The sequence below is a fragment of the Desmodus rotundus genome, chromosome 3 (assembly GCF_022682495.2).
Source record: "Desmodus rotundus isolate HL8 chromosome 3, HLdesRot8A.1, whole genome shotgun sequence".
NCBI classification, from domain to species: Eukaryota; Metazoa; Chordata; class Mammalia; order Chiroptera; family Phyllostomidae; genus Desmodus; species Desmodus rotundus.
Window position 1 is genome coordinate 6,801,703 of NC_071389.1, and position 18,943 is coordinate 6,820,645.

The 18,943-nt window shown below is 55.8% G+C and overlaps 1 protein-coding gene across 1 annotated transcript in view; it reads left to right on the forward strand.

Annotated features, from left to right (window-relative positions):
• The first annotated feature begins 376 nt into the window (after nucleotides 1-376).
• The window catches only part of TNFRSF8 (TNF receptor superfamily member 8), a 57,544-nt gene continuing 38,977 nt past the window's right edge, over nucleotides 377-18,943 (forward strand). Inside the window, exons 1-3 of the mRNA XM_024554933.3 lie at nucleotides 377-508; nucleotides 13,962-14,049; nucleotides 18,725-18,838. Of these exons, the coding sequence (XP_024410701.3) occupies nucleotides 446-508; nucleotides 13,962-14,049; nucleotides 18,725-18,838 (265 nt within the window). The 5' untranslated portion in view covers nucleotides 377-445. The remainder of the gene's footprint in view (nucleotides 509-13,961; nucleotides 14,050-18,724; nucleotides 18,839-18,943) is intronic.

An 18,943-nucleotide genomic window follows, 5' to 3' on the forward strand; every position in this document is an offset into this window, starting at 1 on the left:
ACTCAAGTTTTGCTTTTCTCCCAAAACAAAGTAGGTTCTTGGAGTCGGGGCGAGATGGGACCTTTGGGACCAGCTGGAGACTCTCAATCTCCTGTGAGTTCCTCCCTCCAGGGGTGGGAGACGCCTTTCCTGCCCCTCTTCTGTCTTCTTGAACTGGGGGCACCCCTACCCCTTCTGCCAAATCCAGGGCGAGCCATTCAAAGAGCAAAAGGGGTGTGTGACTTGTTCTGAGTCATCTCTGCACGTGTCTGTCCCCTCTTTTTTTTTCTTCAGCTGCCAGTGGCCCATTCTTTGAAGCAATTCTGGGTTAACTGCTGCGCCTCCCTCCGGGAGGCAGAGAAAGGGAAGACTTGAGGCTGCATTCACCAGCGAGGTGTGTGGCTAGTCTGCCGGCAGGCTGCCTAGTTGAGCCGAGCGGCGCGCCCAGCCCTCTGCCGCCGCCAGGATGTGCGCCCTCCGCGCTGTGCAGGCACTGCTGCTCCTGGGGGTGCTCCGAGCCTTCCCACAGGTAAGGGGGTGTCAGGAGCCTGGGGAGGGAAGCGGTCCAGACCCCCCTCCTTCCCAACAGTGCCCTGAGCTCTTGGGAGTGTGGGGCACGTGGGGTGCAGGGGAGGACAGGGACGCCCCTGCCTCATTCCCTGCTCAGCTGGAGTGAGGGGGCGCAGGTGACAAGCGGGGGTGGGGGACCAGAAAGTGCAAGTGTTATAGGTGGGAGGGTGGCTGACAGGCTAGCAGGGTGCCTGTCCCCGCCCTGGCAGAAACAGGGATTTTTCATCTATTTAACCTTCACTGAGCTCAGGGGACTGCCTGCAGGAGACGGGGCTGTTTGTAGATGGGGGTCCTTGGAAGATCAGGTGAGGTCCCCTGGGATCTGGGCAGGCCAGGAGAGGTTGGGGTTGGGGCTCTCCCTGCTACACCTCCCTGGTCCCTAAACTGGCTGCTGGCTGAAGGTCTAGGGAGGGAAGGAGGGATCAGCAATGTTCTTTGGAATCCTAGGGCAGGGGGTAGAGGGTAGTTGGGTAAGCTCAGGCAGACGAGGGAGGGTATGGGTGGGAAAAGGGGGACAAGCAGGTGCCCCCCATCTCTCTTCAGTGGGACAATGTGAGACACCCCCTCCCAACAGAGGGTAGAAGGGGCTGCTGACAGTGTAATAGGACAGAGACTCTGGCTAGAGAACCACCTACTGCCACCCCCAGCCCTCCAAGCCCTGGGGGAGGTGAGAGCTTGGGGCACCAAGGTCTTGGGGAGGAGATAAAGGGAGGAAGGAATGTAAGAGGGGCTGGGGGCGGGGGTGGGCTTTGCTAGTATTTGGTGGCTGGAGCTCATGTGCTTCCTTTCTATACAGCGAAACCCCTCTTTAAGGAAAAAAATGATGTGTCTCATTACACAAGGAATATATAAATATATCCTCTAAGCAAGAAATTGAAACTCTACAGATAAAGCACAATCTTTGGGCATTGCCTATCTTGATTCGTTCTAAGATGTAACTGCCATTATTGCTTTGGTTCCTGAGGAACCTACAGGGTGTCCCATACGCCGCACACACCGTAGGGACACACAGCTCTTCCTCTGGCTTTTCCAGCACCCCCGGCGTGTCTCGGGATGCTTTCCTTGCAGAACCTAACAAAGCCCCTGCTTAACTTTGAAAACGTGGTGGAGAATTCCGTCCTACAGGGGGAGCCTGCAGTTCATTTCCATCCCTGCTAGATAGGGATAAGATTCCCGCCCTTGTTTTTTGTCTGTTTGCTAACGTAACACACAGCCTTGTACCGGTGCTGGTGCCGGCTGCGCCCCCTTCCCGCAGAAGCAGCTGAGAGAGAACGTGGAGGCGCAGGGCGGAGACGCGCGCCTCCCAGGGTGGCTGGCCAGCTCACCCTCCAGGGGCAGCGTGAGAGTAGCAACTTCCCCACATCCTAACCGACATTTGATCTTATCAGAGGAGTTTTAATTTTGTCAATGTGATCTGTGAAAAGGGCCATATCCTTGTCGTCTTAATTTGCATTTCCCGCCTACTAGAGAGGCCGAGTGTCCCTCTGGGCTCAGACACTAGGGCCCTTCTTGCCAGGAATGGGGTGCCTGTGGGGGAGGGGCTGCGTGTCCAGCCCATCTCCCCCTCTGTCTAACCCTTCACGCCCTCCCCCAACTTCTGTGGCCCCAGGAAATATGTGGGAAGTTCACTATGAAAAGACAAATCAGGGCTTGAAATTTAAATCTATTTTTCATCACTGTCTGATTTTACAAGACAGCATCATTTTTTTTTTTTTTTTTTGTGGTCGCACGCTGGGGGTGAATACTTTCCTGCTGTGCGTCACCTTCTGAGAAAGAGAGCTGGCCTCCCATGCCTCATACCACAGTCTTCCCAGGTGTGGTTGTGGTGTGACCCAGGTGCAAAGCCCGAGAGAAGAATTCCCTGCTGTGAGTCTCGCTGGCTTCCCCCTTTCCTGTGCACGCACTGGGCTGGAGGGAGCAGGCATGCGAGGGAGGCCCGAGGTCTTCCACAGAGCTCTGCCCACCTACAAGTCTCCCCAGTCCCTTTCCAGGCCAGGCAGAGGCTACAGGCAAGCCTCCCTTCCACATCCACAGCCCCACTTCCAGCTCCCTTCTCCTCCAGCTGCAGACGGACCTCTGCCCAGAGCTGGCGGGCACTCCTGCTGGGGGAGGTTCTCATGGATATCTCTTTGCTGTGGATAAATAACTTGGTGTGTCCCTCTATCCACCGGGGTGTCCAGACTTGAGCTAGTGACCCCCATCGAGGGCAATGGTCCTGGTGGGGTTTTCCTGGCGAGGGCACTGGAAAGACTTTCTGGTTCTTTTTGGGAAGGGGGTGTTCCAGGTTCCACATCCTGCACGGAGTAGGAGTCCCACCTGGACGAGGGGGCCTCCTAGAGGGCACCCCTGATGGGAAGGGGGAAGGGGTGTGTGGGGTGAGTCTGAATCCAGGCCTCCCCTCCCTCAGTGAGGCCAGGGCAGCGAGGTGAGCGTGGTGGGGATGGGGGGGCCCATTACTCAGCTTGAGAGCAGCCAGTGCTGGGAGGCGGGCAGCGTTTACTGTAAGTCTGCTGGCGCTCCCACTCATATCTGACCTACACTTGTTTCTTGAGTTCGTTGTGATTCATCCTTAGGCCCATATGCACCTTCCTCAGCCCCTCCCTTCACCTCGGGAACATCACTGGAAGGAAAATGGGCCCAGGGATGTTTGCATCTGGGCCTGGGAACGCCTGGAGGGCTGGCGGTCCTTGGCACAGACGGTTAGCTTAGCCCAGCTGGGGCCAGCACGGCTTTGTCCGGCCTGTGCCCTGACGCAGGGCGGGGGCACACCTGGAATTCTGGTCCCATTGGGCAGACGAGGGTGTGAGGCCAAGAGGAGGGGAGGGCCTTGTTCACAGTCTCAGGGCCGGTCTGGGTCAGAGAAGGACCTGAGTCCCAGACCCCATGGACAGACAGCCCACAGAGGCAGCTCTGTCTGGGGCCGGCCATCCAGTGCCTCTCTCTCCTCCCACCTCCCCCAGCAGGCTGTCAGGCTGGGGATAGCAAGACCTCTTCTGGAATCTTCGCTGCGCTGCCTATGGTTGAAAACCACCAGGCATTCTCAGTGGCCTCGCCGGTGGGAAGGGACTTTTCATACACCACTCAGGCCACTTACGCAGAGTGCCTAGACCTTTGGGGACATTCATCCAAGTATTCATGCATTCACTCACTCATGCATTTATTCATTCATTCAGAAAATCTTACAGGGACAATTGCCCTGTGTCAGGCGTGGCCCAGGGGCTTTTGTTCCAGGTTGTTCCAGGTGGTCACTCTGCTTGCAGGTGACAGGGCACCCTCTCCCTCCGAAGGCAGCTGATGCTGCCTGGGCCGGCGCTCACGTGCAGATGGTCTTTGGGAGGCATTGAAATCTGTCTCCTCCACGCTTCTGCCCCTTGGTCCCTGTTCTGGAAGCCACCTTCCTTGGCAGTGCCTCCCAGCAACGTGAAGGCTTCCACGCTGTACCCTCCAAGGTCTCCCGGCTGAGCGCACCTCCCAGGGCTTCTGGCATGCCTTCCTCACGTGGTGCGGGCTCTGCCATGCTTGTTCTCACCAGTCCCTTCATTCTACAAACACAGACCGAGCCCCACTGTATGCCAGGGAATGCTCCGGATGCTCAGGGTCAGCCTCTGCTTCCGGGAACTGACGTTCCGGTGCCGGCAGACAGACCAGTGCTATGTTGCTGTGGAGGTGGCTATGACAAGCTAGTGTGACAGGGAGGGTGGCCACCCCAGGTAGGGAAAAGAGGAGGGCCTCCAGGAGACAGGACACTCTCAGGAACAAAAGGAGGGAGCCCAAGCTGGAAGGAGGCCCATGTGGCTGCAGCAGAGTGGGTGAGGTGGGGTGTGGCAGAGAAGGTGACAGGGAAGAAAGAGATATCAGGGACCTTTGTGGCCTGCCGGTTTTGTAGGGGGAGTGACATCGCATGACATAGTGTGGCGTTCCTCCGTCTGCTGGGGCAGGGGGAGGCGCAGGGGCGCAGGGAGCCAGGCTGTGGCTGTATCCAGGGGAAGGGCAAGTGGAACCAGGAATACGCTTCGGACCCGAACCCACAGGAGCTGCCGATGGACTGGGTGCGAGTGCAGAGGACAAGGGGATAGCGCCCAGATGTGAGGGCTCCACATCTGGTTGAGTGGCAGTGTCGGTTACGGAGGCAGGAACACTGGGCAAGGGACAGAAAGGGGTTTCAGAGGAAAGCGTGAGGTCTGTTTTGCTGACAATGTTCTATGGGGGCCGAGCACAGAGGTATGGGGCTCTCTGCAGAGCCCGGGTCCCTGGCTGATGGCCCCGGTCCCAGGGGTGACTGTAGCATTCCTGGGGCTGCCTGGGCAGGGGCCGAGGGTCAGCCACACTGCCCCTCGCTGGAGCCCCCTCACTTCTGTTGATGTAGCCCAAGATGTTGTGTTTTCTTGACATTGTCTCGATCCACTCCACCCAAAGGTAGGCTCTTCCTTGCATCCCACTTGGATTTCCTATTCGCTTTCTCCAGTGGCTGCAGCAAACGATCACAGATTTGCTGTCTTGGAGCTCTGGAGGTCAGAAGTCTTAAGACTGGTGGCGGGCCTTGTGCCCCCTGGGGGCTCCAGGGGAAATGGTCACCTTGGCTTCGGAAGCTTCAGGAGGCTGTCTGCCGTCCTTGGCTCAGGGCCCCTGACCACTGTGACTTCTGCTGGGTTGTCCCATCTCCTTCTCTGACTCTGCCCCTCTGTCCTCTCTCTTCAAGTGCCCCCTGTGATGACACAGCCCGTCCGGGGAGTCCAGGGGAATCTTATCTCAAAATCCTAAATGGAGTCCCACCGGCCAGGCCCCCTTGCCAGGGACAGAGCACGCCATGTTTTGCTGTGTAGGGTGTGCTCCCCTGTATGATGCGTACCCACGTGTTTGGTCCAAACTTTCAGAAAAAACACCTTTTGTTTTAATTTTAAAATTCAATTATTTATTTATTTGTTTGTTTATTTATACTTAGGTATTTGTTTTTTGTGTGTGTTAGAAAGGAATTTTAGCATTTATTTTTGAACATATTATGGTACAAGAAATTTTTTTTTAATCTGACAAAAAACACTATTTATTTATTTTGAACAGGTAAAAGAATTATATTTAAAAATATGCTTGTTTGTTTTTGGCAAGAAAAGCTTACAATATTTAACTAGGTTTTTTTTAACATTCAAAAGTCAAAGCAACTGAAACAGTACAAAAAAATTAAAATTAAAAAGTAAAATTTTTTCCACTTCAACCCCTTCCTGCCCTATTCTCCAGAAAACATTCCTTTTTTTAAAAAAAAACATTTTTTTTGTTGTTGTTCAAGTCGTTTTCTGCCTTTCCCCCCCACCCCTCCCCACCAACCTGGCCATCCCTGCCTCCCTCCCATTTCCATCCCCCATTGTTTTTGTCCATGTGTCCTTTATAGTTGTTCCTGCAAACCCTCCAACCTTTTCCCCTGAAATCCCCACCCCTCTCCTCTCTGGTCACGGTCAGCCTGTTCTCAATTTCAGTGTCTTTGGTTATATTTTGCTTGCATGTTCGTTTTGTTGATTAGGTTCCTGTTAAAGGTGAGATCATAGGGTATTTGTCTTTCACCGCCTGGCTTATTTCACTTAGCATAATGCTCTCCAGTTCCATCCATGCTGTCGCAAAGGGTAGGAGCTCCTTCTTTCTCTCTGCTGCATAGAATTCCACTGTGTAAATGTACCATAGTTTTTTGATCCATTCATTTACTGATGGGCACTTAGGTTGCTTCCAGCACTTGGCTATTATAAATTGTGCTGCTATGAACATTGGGGTGCATAGGTTCTTTGGTACAAGAAATTTATGTAACAAATAATTACAAAATCCAAGAACAGATACAAGGTATTTCAGGTACTACCCATGTATAATGTGCACCCTTACTTTTCCCTAAAACATTTAGGCAAAAAAGTGCGCATTATACACGGCAAAATTCAGGTCCCTACTCACAAGGTGCAGGGATTAGGGTGTGGCCCTCGTTAGGGGCCTTATTCTGCCCCCCCAGTTCTTCTTGCTGAGTCTGGCCCATTGCTCATCAAGCCTTTTTCTGAGGAGACAGTGGAGCATCTTGGTTCATCTGGGCTTTTGGGTCATCCTGCCAAGGTTGCTCGCTGCTTCTGACACCGCATGGCGCTCTTGGGCAAGTTAAGTCACTTCTCTGTGCCTCGGTTTCCCCATCCACAGACCGGGGGTAGTGACAGCAGCTATCTTGTGGGGCTGTGGGAAGAGTCCCATGGGTTAATATGTGAAAAGTGCTGAGAAGAGCTTTTGGCACAAAGCCGTTATTAAGTGCCTATTGTATGCAAGGCATTATGAGTGCAGGGTGAAGATGAATCAGGTTTAGGGCTTGCCCTGAAGGGTGGTGGCCTGGGGAAAGAGACACAGAGGACAGTGTGACCAGGACTGTGTGGAGAGCCGCCCCAGGTCTTCGGGAGCCCATGGGGGCCCGTCCTCTCCTCCAGGTGGGTGGGTGGGGGAGGAGGAGGCCCCCAGGCTCAGATGCTTGCTGTAACCCCAGAACCTTCAGGAAGACTACAATCTGAACACATGGCCCGGGCAGCCAGCCGGGGTTTCTGTGGGCAGGAGGGACGTCAGTGGGGGTTGAGGAGTGAGCAGTCACAGAATTTGGACTCAAGGCCAGGTCTTGGGCCTGCCGACTTAGTCTCCCCCATTCCACCCATCCCCTCTCCTGTTGGCTGCTCTGCAACCAGGGGCGGGACCAAAGGCACTTCCAGGGAATAGTCTTTTTTCCACGAGAAAAGGGCTCTGTGGTCAACTATGTGTGGCAAAGCTCTCGTCCCTCTGTCCCCAACCTTTCCTTGGTGAATCAGAGAGCAGGTGAGCACCGAGGGGCCCTAGATGTCCAATGAAAAGCTCCCCGATGGAATCCAGTGATTCTTTGTATTTTGTTTTTGTTTAGCTCGTCACTTGTTGACATCCTGCAGAACCAGCAGTTGATGGAATGCCATGTGGGAGATGGCAGCCAAGGGTGGACTGCCTGGCCCTGAGTCCTGGGCGGACCTCCTTCAGCACCCACGGGCTAGCACATCAGGCCGCCGCGCTCCGTTCTTTCCCGCCTCTGCACCTCCGCTTCTGTGGTGCCTTCTGCCTGGGATGCCCTCCCTGCATTTCCTCCTACCAGGATCTTCCCCACCCTTTCAGAATATGTGGAAGTACTCCTCCTCCAGGAAGCCCTCAGGAATCCCCCAAGTTAGTTCTTTTTCTCCACTCATCTGCTTTGTGTTAGTGACTCACGTATTTTTCTGACCTCGTCTTTGAGGTTCTCTTTCATTCATTCATCCCACAGGTTCTGTTTGGTGTCTCCCACTGTCTCCCACATGCCTGTTCTGGGAGCCAACTTCATGACATGGGACTGTCTAGAAACTGTCCCGAATTGGCCTTTGTGTCTTCCCGAGCGCCTTGCCCAGCGGCTGGGTGCTTAGAGCAATGCGTGTGGGAAGGGACTTGGGTTTACTCCTTGTCTTCTCAGTGGGGCGCTGCCTCAGTTTTCTACTGTGGCTGCTGCTACCATGAACTCAAGTGGCTTAACACGACATGGATGATTCTCTCTCTGTTCCTAAGTCCAGATGGTTGTTGCTGGGCCAAAGTCAAGGCACCGGCAGGCTGCCCTCCTCTCTGGAGGCCCCAGGGCGGGGGTGGGGGTGGGCAGACCCAATCCCTGCCCTTTCCAGCTGCTGGAAGCCTTCTGCAGCCTGTCCTGTGGCCCCTCCCTCTGCCTTCACGCCCGCTGCATGGCTTCCTTCTGACCCTGCTCTTATCATCGGTACATGTCTCTCTACAACTCTCCAACTGATGCTTCCGCCTCTCTCTTGCATTTTTAAGGACACTTGTGATGACATTTTTAATGACCTAGATGATCCAGGATCACCTGCCTGTCTCAGGCCCCTGATTAGCACCCTTAATTTCATCTGTAACCTTAAGTCCCTTTGGCACCTCAGGTGACACAGTCACAGGTCCCGGGAAGTAGGACGCGGGCCTCTTTGGAGAGGCACGATTCTGCACGCCACAGACCCCTCACCTCCATCTGTCCTCCCACCGGGGAGATTCTCCGTGAGCACGGCCACTGTTCTTGTGAAGTCCATCCCGGAGAGGGTGCTCGCCTCCTCCCGGGGCCCCTCCGGCCCGGGGCTCCTGGTCCGTTCTCTGTGGCTGTTCCTGTGTCTACCGTCTTTGAGTTTTATTTCCAGCCAGGGGCCTGGGCTGCACGGAGTAGTGCAGAGCACCCCCCACCCCCTCTCTGGAGGTCAGAGGCGGGACCTGGGGGAAGCTCTGCCTGGTTCCTGCCTGTAGGTGTGACAGCCATGAGGGACTCGGGGGCCTGCCTGTGGGCAGGGATGGACTGTGTGCCTGTGGGCATGTTTCAAGTCGGGGAGGGGGATGACTTCAATTTCAGGGGATCTCTTGGCCTGGAGCTCAGGTGAGCCCTCGGGGTGGAGAGCAGGGCTCAGAGCCCCCAGGACTAGGAGATGACAAAGCCCAGCCTCAGGGTCACTTAATAAGCCAGGTTATGATCCGCAGAATAGTGGCCCCTTAGAATGTTCGCGTCCTAATCCCTGGAACCTGTGAATATGTCGCCTTGCATTGAAAAGAGGGCTTTGCTGGTGTGATTTAAGGTACGGACCTTGAGGTGGGAGGTGAGACTGGATCATCCAAGTGGCTACATAGTCCTCACAGGTGTCCTTAAAAGTGGAGACGCTTTCCTGGCTGTGTAGGGAGAGGTGACACGGAGGAAGACAGAGATGTGGCAGGACTCGACCCACTGCTGCGGGCTTTGCTGACACAGCGAGGGGCCCGTGAACCAAGCGATGGGAGCCAAGCCCCTTGGCGGTCTAGAGAAGCTGGAAATGACCTTAGTTGGCAACAAAGAGGCAGCACATTGGTCTGAACAACAAACAGATCCTCTCCTGAGGCTCCAGCAAGCACCCAGCCCTGCCCACATTTTGGTGTTCACCTGCTGAGACCTGACTTGGCCAGGCGTGATCAGGCAGGGGGGCCCTGAGGACGTGGCATGCACAAGTGAGGGCTGAAGGATGACTTGGGGTGTTCTGCATGGGGAGGGGGGTGCTGGGGTGGTCAGAGGACCAGCATGTGCAGGGCTGCTGGAGGGAGGGCATGGGTGTAAGTGGAAATGGGGGGAAGGCTGATGGGAGAGGGTGCCAGAGGTTACACTGGCCAGACCAGTGGGGCAGAGGCTCTCGGACCCTTATCAGGACTTTGGGCTTTATTCATAGTTGAGTTGAGGCCATCTGAGTATCTTGGGGAGGAGCCCACACCTGTGTTTGGAAAAGATTCTTCTGGCGTCTGCGCTGGGAGTGGGCTGTGGGGAAAGGGTATATGTGAGGAGACCCGTGCACAGCCTCTGCCAAGTACAGCTGGTGGAGAGGTGTGGAAGAGCGGTGGGCTTGACGGCAGAACCAGGGGTTAGACGGGGCTAGTGACACCAAGCCTGGTGGGTGAGAGCCCATGAGGGACAGCTCAGGCTGCATCCCGGCTCTAATGCTGCTTGGCTGTGGGGCTTAGGCAAGCTTCTTAGCCCCTCCGTGCCTTAGTTTCCCATCTGTAAAATGGGGTAGTTAGTAGGTGTAGGGTGGGGACTGGGGTTTTGCACTTCGAGCAAGTTCCCCAGGGGTACCAGTGCTGGCCCAGGTACCTCAGCCTGAGTAATAGAGGTGGGGGTTCCCCCGGAGTGGAGCTGGGGTGCACCTCCAAGCCCCACCCAGCTCTGGCCCCTTCGTGTATTTGGTATTTGATCATACTCTTCCACCCCCCACCCCCACCCTGCCCCTCTCCCCCAGCTCTAGACTCTCAGCTCCTACATGTGCGGCCCAGCTCTTCTCTGCTGCGGAGACCAGGTGGGGCTTTCTGAAGGTGACCTTTACCACCTGGTTTTGTAGGGAAAGCCAAACCTGAAAACAGACAGGCCTAGAAATGGGAAGGTTTCAGGCCACTCTCTCTTTATCTTGATGCCACGAAGGCTGAGCTGCAGGCCTTGGGTTGCACAGCTCATCACCCTGCGGACACTGTGTCCCACCTCGAATCTGCTGGGGAACCCCACCCAAAACCCCCCCTTCCAGCCCTCGGGCTTCCCCCTCCCACTCTCCCCATTTTGATCCCCCTTCCCTCCCCGGCCATGGCCAGAGCACAGCCCAGCGCTGCCTCCCCCTTCCCCAGGGGCAGCAGGACTTGAGGGCCCACTCAGGGTCTGGGCCTGTGGCCAGTAGAAGTTGGTGGGGCCTTTGAACTTCAGGAGGTCAGACCTCCCAGGGTTGCTGTAGGTTCTGGGGCTGTTGCTGCCTTCTCTGCCAGGAGCTGGGGAGGTGAAGGGCCCGTGTAAGTGGGCAATGGGGGGGCAGAGGGGGGCAGAGGGGACAACAGGAGAGGCGGCAGAGAGAGTGATGAAGGGGATGGTGGAGGGGGGGAGGGCTGTGGGGGGCATCAGACTGGGCCAGTTTTAGGGGACCATACACAGCGCTGCAAGGGAGAAGCTGCAGTCCCCTGATGCCACCTCTTTCTACTTATGGGCTAGGAATGCCCTGGGCAGGTGTGGTGGCCTCCCCCACTGCAGCGACGTTCCTGGAGGGCACTCGGGGCCCGTTCAGCTCTCTGGCACACAGTAGGTGCTTGGTGAACTCATGTGGTGGTCAAGAGTCAGTTGCCCTGGACTCAGATCCTGACCTGGCAGGAAGTGTGATCTTGGGCGGGTCTTCCACCTCCCCAAGATTAGCTTCTGTGACAATAGGGCCCCATAGGGCTGTGGGTCAGAACCAGCTGTTGTTACTACATGTGCGAGTTGCATCGACCCCATTTTCTGGGTGTCTGTAAAACAATGACATCACAGGCAAAAAAAAAAAAATTCCCTGGTGTCTCTTACAGAGAGGGCCAGCCACAGCTGCCTGGGGGCCTCTGGGTGGGCGCTGGGAGGGTGAGGCGAGTGGTGCCCCCACCTGGACCCCACCTATATCTCTGGGAATTCTGGGGAGCTGGGGTCCAGCACTTCCATCAGATTAGGGGGCTAGCCCCTTCCCCAATAAGCCCCATAAGGAAACGGAGACCCCCAGTCCTCTACTGCTCCTTCTGGTGGGGCTCTGATGAGCTACAGCCAGACATCCTGGCTGAGAACACAAGCCCCTCCCCACAGCAGGAAGACAGCGCCCCCTGGTGGCAAGCCGTGGACATACACAGATTGTGGAGCTGCTGTCTCCTGTCCGAGGTGCTGGATGGTTTTGTACATTTGCTTTATTTCTCTCTCTTTTTGTATGCACACATTATTATTACTACTATTCTGTTTTACTGATCCAATTCCAAGTTAGTTGCAGACATTTTGCTCCTTCACCTCTAAACATTTCAGCGTGATTCTTCTCCAACGAGGGCGTCTCTGACATAAAGTTACCAAATTCAGGCGCTCGATGTCAGTAGAACGATATAAAGTCCACATTCAGACTTCATCTTTATCTCAGTATTCTCCCTTACAGCCACTCTCGCCTTCCACCTCCATGCAGGGTCCAGTCAGACCACATCCAGTCGTCCTTAGCCTCCTTTATTCTGGAACATTCCAAAGCTCTTCTTCGTCTTTCATGCATTGGTGTTTTTAAAGAGTCCGGGCAAGTTGTTTTGTAGAAAGGCCCTCATCTGGGCTTTATCTGATGTTTCTTTATGATTTGGCTTAGATTATGGGGTTTTGGTAGAAAGACCACAAATGTGATGCGTTCTTCTCAGAACATTATTTTAAATATGCCACCCAGAGAGGGGGAGAGAACTGGGGACACAGTGAGGGTCCAATGTCCTCTCTGCACTTAGCTGCTGTGTGACTTTGAGCAGGTGACTGCACCTCTCTGAGATGCAGTTTTCTCACCTGTAATGTGGGCTGGCGATCTGGCCCCAAAGGCCTGGGGGTGGCATAAAGGAGGAGATGTGTGACTGGTGGGGAGGGGTGACACATGGTACCATGGGTTCCCTGTTCTCCTCTGCACCTTCTGCCCCTCCACGGACCCAGGGTGTGGTGGCAGGAGGAGAAGGGTAAGTAGCCAGCCTCCCGTCATCAGTCCCCTGGGCCCTGGGGAGTCCAGAGCAGTCAAGGAGATGAGCAGGCGGGCCAGGAGGGGAAAACCCAGACCAGTGGCCCAGAAATTTCCCCACACTCAGCAGGCCCAGCAGGGCTGAACCCTCATACCCCTGGCCCCTCCAACCTGTAGCTTCCAGGCTCGCTCAGTGTGATGCTTTGGGCAAGGGCAAACGGAGGCTGCCAGGCTGTGTGCTGCCCCTGGAGAGGCCCACAGGGGCCACCGTGTGCTTGAGAAGAATGAGCTCCTGCTGAAGGGGGAGGCTGGGTGTGCGTGGGTGAGGATGTGTCACATGACAGGTGGTGTGCAAATGTCAGGTTGTATTTATTATTTCAGATTTGTATGGTGACGTTTCAGATGTGCGCAGAAAGAATGTACACACCATGTATCCACCCCCTCCCGACTACGCAGGCCTTCTTGCTGCTCTCTGTCTATTACAGAAAAGTGTGTTAATTTTCCCTGTTCCCTTGAGGGGAGAGAAGAGCAAAGACGTCCTTTAGACCAGCCAGGCCTCTACCAGGGTGGGGCGTGTGTGAGGGGGCGGTAAATGGCTCTGCTTTCCCTCCCAAACCAAGAAAGCCTCATTCCATGCATCTCATAAGTAGCTGCTGCCTGCCTGTCAGACACCATCTGGGTGGCTGTAGGTATGGGGGTGGGGAGGGCATGCTCCCTCCGGCCCCGCCTCCTCCCCTCCCGCCACTCTCCCTCCCTGGAGCTCTTGTGATGGGCCTGTCCAGAAACCTGCTTCATGCCCCCCTTTGGTTCTACCAGGAAGGACAAACCTCCTTCTAGAGGGTCTCAGCTGAGACTTTCCTCTCTCAAACCCCCTCCTGCAAAGGGGCTTAGTTTTCAAAGAGCCCTGGAAACATGCTCATAAAAAATGCATATTCTTGCAAAAAATGAGTCTTGGCCCTGCTTCACACTGCGTACCAATGTGAAACCTAACACCCATCTGGCAGAAATTCACACTGTGGACCTGTGCCAGAGCGCAGGTGGGAGGCAACTGAATTAACCCAGGGGAGAAGGGATGGGGCTGGGACCAGGCAGGGGAGGTGGGGATAGTGGTCCAGGGAGGCTGGGAGGACTTCTCTGATGGGTTGGATGTGAGCACAGTGGAGGACAGAGCCGGGGAGCCTCCAAGGTATTTGGCCTGAGATGTGGAGGGCTGGAGCCAGTTCAAGGAGATGTGAAATCAGGTGTTTCCATCCTGATTTCTTTTTTTGGATCATGAGGCTTGGGCTCAGGCCTGGCCTTGACCATGAGTGGAGACCCGGCCTCCTGGGACCTGAAGGGCTGGAGGGAGGGTAGGTGCCTGGGGCCCACTGGGCCTCACCAGTTTGTCCTACCTTCCAGGGTCAAGCCCCCACGGACACCTGTGCTGGAGACCCCAGCCTCTACTATGACAAGGCTGCCGGGAGGTGCTGCTTCCGCTGCCCTGTGGGTGAGTGGGGGTGTTGGGGCTGGGGCAAAGGGATCGGGGAGCCAGCATCACCATTGTTGTGTTGACTAAAGGTTCTGAAGGCCACCCTGCTGCGAGTTTTTCTAAATTAATATGGAACAGGTACTGTATATACACTGACCTGAGACCTTCCCATGCACAGCATCCTCTCAGAAGATGCTCACGGTTGTCCTTTGTTATCCCCATTTTGCAGATGAGGCTTTTGGGGTGCTGCAAGGTTAAGTAAGTTGCCCAAGGTCACGAGCTGGGAAATGGCAGAACTAGCTGGGGCTGGAGCCCAGGGCCCCGGGACCCCAGAGTCTGGGCTGTCGACGCCCCCTGACCACCTGGACGCCTGGCCCCTCGGCCTCAGCTTTGCTGTCTGCAGGGCGGTGACAGGCCACCATGCACATGGAGGGCCCGTGGCCGGAGCCAGGCAGGAGCCCCGGTCAAGCTGCTCTTTGACCACGAGGGCTGACAGAGCCCGTGCTCAGGCCAACAAAGGACCAAGAGAAACACCTTGGGAATTCGATGTTTTCTGTTTCCAAAAGTGGTTTGGAGTCGTCGGAGAAAGAGAAAGAGTCGAACCCTGTTAGCCTTTCTGGCCTTTGTTTTGTGGGTTAGTGTTGGCCTCGAAGTATATATCAGGTGGGTCCCTGTATATTTTTTTTAGTGCTTGGGACCTCAGTGCCAGCCAGCCAGCCAGCCAGCCAGCCAGCCAGCCATGTACCTGCCTGTCCACCCGCCCACGCTTTCACCCACTCACTAACTTGGCCACCTGGCTGGCCCTCCTGCCGGCTCCTCAGATCCTTCCCATGGCCTGCAGCCCCCTTGAACCCACCCTGGGGGGGCCTTGGCAGAGAGTGGGTGGAGAGAGGGCGACATCTGGTCCCAGGCTCCCTCCATATAGACACTGTGATTTGGGAAAAGGGGCCCCCCCCACCGGCCACTCGGCTTCTCCAGGGCCTAGTGACTGGCAGCAGCTGAGTACTTCTTGTGGGCGGGGCATTTTGGTGGAGTTTTATTGACCCTGTGCTTCCGGGCAGGCAAGGGAGGAAAAACCAAAAACCCACAAAAACCCCTTCCTTGGTCTCTTGGGGAAATTTCTGACATTTTGCCCGCCCCCTGCAATCGGCACTCAGCTGTGTGGCAGGGTTTGTGCGGGGGCGCGGGTTGGTGAAGGAAGGAAACAGGGAGACCTTTGAAACTGAGATGTTTAGATGTCATCAAAGCCCTCCTCTGCCCCAGGCCTCCAATGCTTTTCTGAGCATCTGTGACAGCTGGTCCTCTGCTTACACACCCTCAGTGATGGGGAGCTCACTCATTGCTTCCTAGCACTGGCAATGATTTGCATTGATGAGCATGCTCTGTGCCAGCCACGGTGCTGAGCCCTTTACCTACATAGTAGCTCACTGAACCTGATAGGAAACCCAGACAAGGAACTTGGACATGGTGGGGTTCAGGGAGTTGTCCACAGTCATGTGCTCCGACGTGGCTCAGGTGGGGCTCAAATGCGGCCGTCTAACTCGGAGCCGCAGCTCCTCAGTCTTATCTGGTGCTGACCTCCAAGGCACCATGTTTGAGAGGCAGCAGAGCGCATCAGAGGAGAGCCCAAGCCCCTCGCTGTTCTGTACCCGCTTCCCAGATCACCCTCCCACTTGTGCCCAGACTCACTGCCCACAGGGAGGGGCCTCTCTGCAGAGGTGTGAGGCCCGCCCAGGTGTGGGGGGACCCTGTGAAGCCAGGCTGGATGTTCAATGGAGAGCGTGGTTTGTTTGGGGCCAAGTGAGTGTATCCCACCTAGTGCCTAGAGCCGAGGGTTTCTCCAAGGGCTGTAAGCAGTGGGGGGGAGGAGGAGGAGGAGGCCTTTCTGCCCTGTCTGTTCTTGGCCAAGCTCGGCTGGCCCACCCTTCCCTTCTTATCTGTACTTCTTCAGGGAAGCAGGAGAATCATCAGACAAACATCTTTCAGCCCCAGTTCCAAAGTCAAGCAGAAAGCGTCTGGTGGCCCAGATAGGTCTGGATGTTCACCTCTGCTCTGGTTCCCCAAAGCCAGGACCGCCCTGGACCGCTGCTGGGGGGAGGGTGGAGATGGGGGCCGTTCCCCAGGAAGGGCAGCCCGTGGGCTGGGAAGCCCTTCCAAAATCTGTCTGTTGCAACAGGCTGTCAGACTCAAGGGCGGTGCTGCTGGGGGCCCTGGGAACACACACCCGGGGGACCTGAGCTGACTGGAGCGCACAGGGGGGCTTCCTTGAGGAGTCGGCATCTAAAGGAGACCCCAGGATGTGCAGGGCTCTGCCAGGCCGAGGTGGGGAGGCGGTGTGCTTTGGTCAGAGGGCATAGAAGATGCCAAGGCCTGGAGTGAACAAGGATGGGCCACTCAAGAACTGGGCGCTGCTCCATGTGGTGGAAGTGCAGGGCTGAAGGGGGGTGAGGGAGGGGACAGTGTGGGAGCTGGTGGCTCAGACTCAGGGAAGTTTCCGGGGCCAAAGCTGCTGGGGCTGGGCTGCCTAACCACCCTGAAGCTGAGCCAGAGGAAACCCTGACTGGTGTGGCTCAGTTGGTTGGACATCATCCTACAAAGTGAAAGGTTACCAGTTCAATTCCCAGTCAGGGTGCATGCCTGAGTTGTAGGTTTGGTTCCTGGAAGGCGTGCGTGTGAGAGGTCACTGCTCGATGATCCTCTCTTGCATCGATGTTTCTCTCCCTCACTTCTCCCTCCCTTCCCCTCTCTCTAAAAATAAATAAATAAAATCTTAAAAAAAAAAAAAAAAAAGAAGCTGAGCCAGAGGCGAGAGTCAGTGACAGAAAAGCCAGGACAAACGGAGAACACCGGACGGAGGTCAGCGAGGCGCTGGCCAGAGCCCGGGAGCGGAGCGTGGCTGCAGACAGGTCAGGACAGAAGGGAACCAATTCTAAGCGCGCTACCCCTCGGAAGCCTGTCCGCACCAGTTTTGTTTCTGATGATGAAAGTGATGCTCAGCGGTGAAGATCTCTGTGGAAAATGGGAAAGGGAGAAGAGAGAAATGAGCAAACACTCCTAACTCTTCTGCTCCCTCTGCTCCAGCCCCTGTGGCCTTTCTAGTCTCTGCACAAGCCGAGCCTACTCTGCCCAGGGCCTCTGCACTGACGGGGCCCTCTGCCGGGAAGGCTCCACCCCCAGCCTCCTGCCCGGGGCCGCGGAGGCCGCAGGAACACGCTCTGCAGGGCTTACTCTCCACTCCCCGCGCTCCTTTATTTTCTTCAGAGTTTGTATCCACGCTGGAAACCAGCTTGCTAATTCCCTTATTGGCTCCTTTCTGAAACCCAGGCTAGAGTGTAAACTCTATGGAGCAGGGTCCTCATCTTCTTCAATCTCAGAATCAGTGCTGGTGCCCAGGTGGTGTTCAGGTGGTGTTCTGGGTGAGTTGAGTGGGGAAAAAAAAATCCCCACCAAATAAGTCACGCCGAGCCTTGAATTTTATTTTATTTTATTTTGCACTTTAAAACATCATTCTCAGCAGCGTCCACAGGCTTCCCCAGAATGACTCAGGGGCGGGCACAGAAATGTTGAAAACATTTCTTTCGGTTGTAACTGAAAACAGTCTTTCGGTTGTAACTAGCAGAACCATAACTCAGGCCCAAACAAGACAAAAGAGAAATAATTGGCTCAATAATGGGAAAATCCATGGCACCATAAATTTGGGTTTGAACTATGTCATCAGGAGTCCATTGCTCTGCATCTGCGGCCTCGGCTGGCTTCTGAGTTACGTCCTTCCCAGGGAGACCCTGCCCACTGCAGCAGCTGTGCTAGGGCAGCTCTGGGCCCAAACTGCCCTCCCAGCGGGGGATCCAGCAGTGGAGAGAGGCTCTTCCTGGTAGCTTTTGCAAAACTCTCAGTGATGGGGTTTATTGGCTGGCACGGGTCAAGGGCCCATGACCCAGAGTGTTGAAGAAGATGTACTCTGATTGGCCTGTGTGGGTCATGTGCTTATCCGAAAGGATGAAGTATTCTGATTGGCTTGCCTGGGTCATGTGCTTGTTTAGAAGCCACCAGTGGGAGGCCGACTCAGAGTGGGGCGGGGCAGGGCAGGTGAAGGCCCTGTGGACAGCCAGGACGCCGCCTACCTGTTTGCTCCATGCATTCCCTCTCAGCATCATGCCTCTCCCCGCCCCAATCCTGTACAGTGGGATTCAGGAGCAGCTGGGTGACTTGCCAGCCTCTCAGTCAAGGTGGATGAGGCCCCTCAAGGTCTAGGGCCCAGGGCTCCCTGGTTCCTACCGCACGGCAGTACCCCAGGAGTGAGCAGCACTTGCTGTGTGCCCAGGACTGCGGCAGGACCTCAGCCAAGTTTGTCTTCACAACCCCTTTCATATCTCTCCACAGCCCTGGGTGGCGCGTCCTATTGTTAATTTATTAGTGCCCGTGAGGTCGTGGTCACTCGCCCAAGGCCACCCAGTTGGCCTGAAGCAGCCCTGGAATCCCAGGCCCAGCTCTCCTCCCCACCCCACGCTGCTTCCACTGCCTGCCAGGCCACCTCAGGCATCAGCGCCTATGTTTATACACGAGAGTTGTATCGATGTGATTGGGGGCTCAGGGGTATTGCTGGGAAGGGCTTCAGGGATGAGAGGTGGAGGTGGTGGCCCCTGGGAGTTTGCCACGGTGGCCTGGCCTGCAGCGTCTCTGCTTCCTTTCCCAGGGCTGTCCCCGCAGCAGCGGTGCCCGCGGGGGTCATCCGACTGCAAGAAGCAGTGTCCACGGGACCACTACCTGGCCGGGGACGGCCGCTGTACGGCCTGCGTGAGCTGTCACGGTAAGAGCCCATGGGGGACAGGCGGAGAATCTAGAAGGTGGGGGTGGGGTGCATCAGGGTGTGGTGGCTACACTCTGAATTGCCCCCCCGCCCCCATGTGCCTCA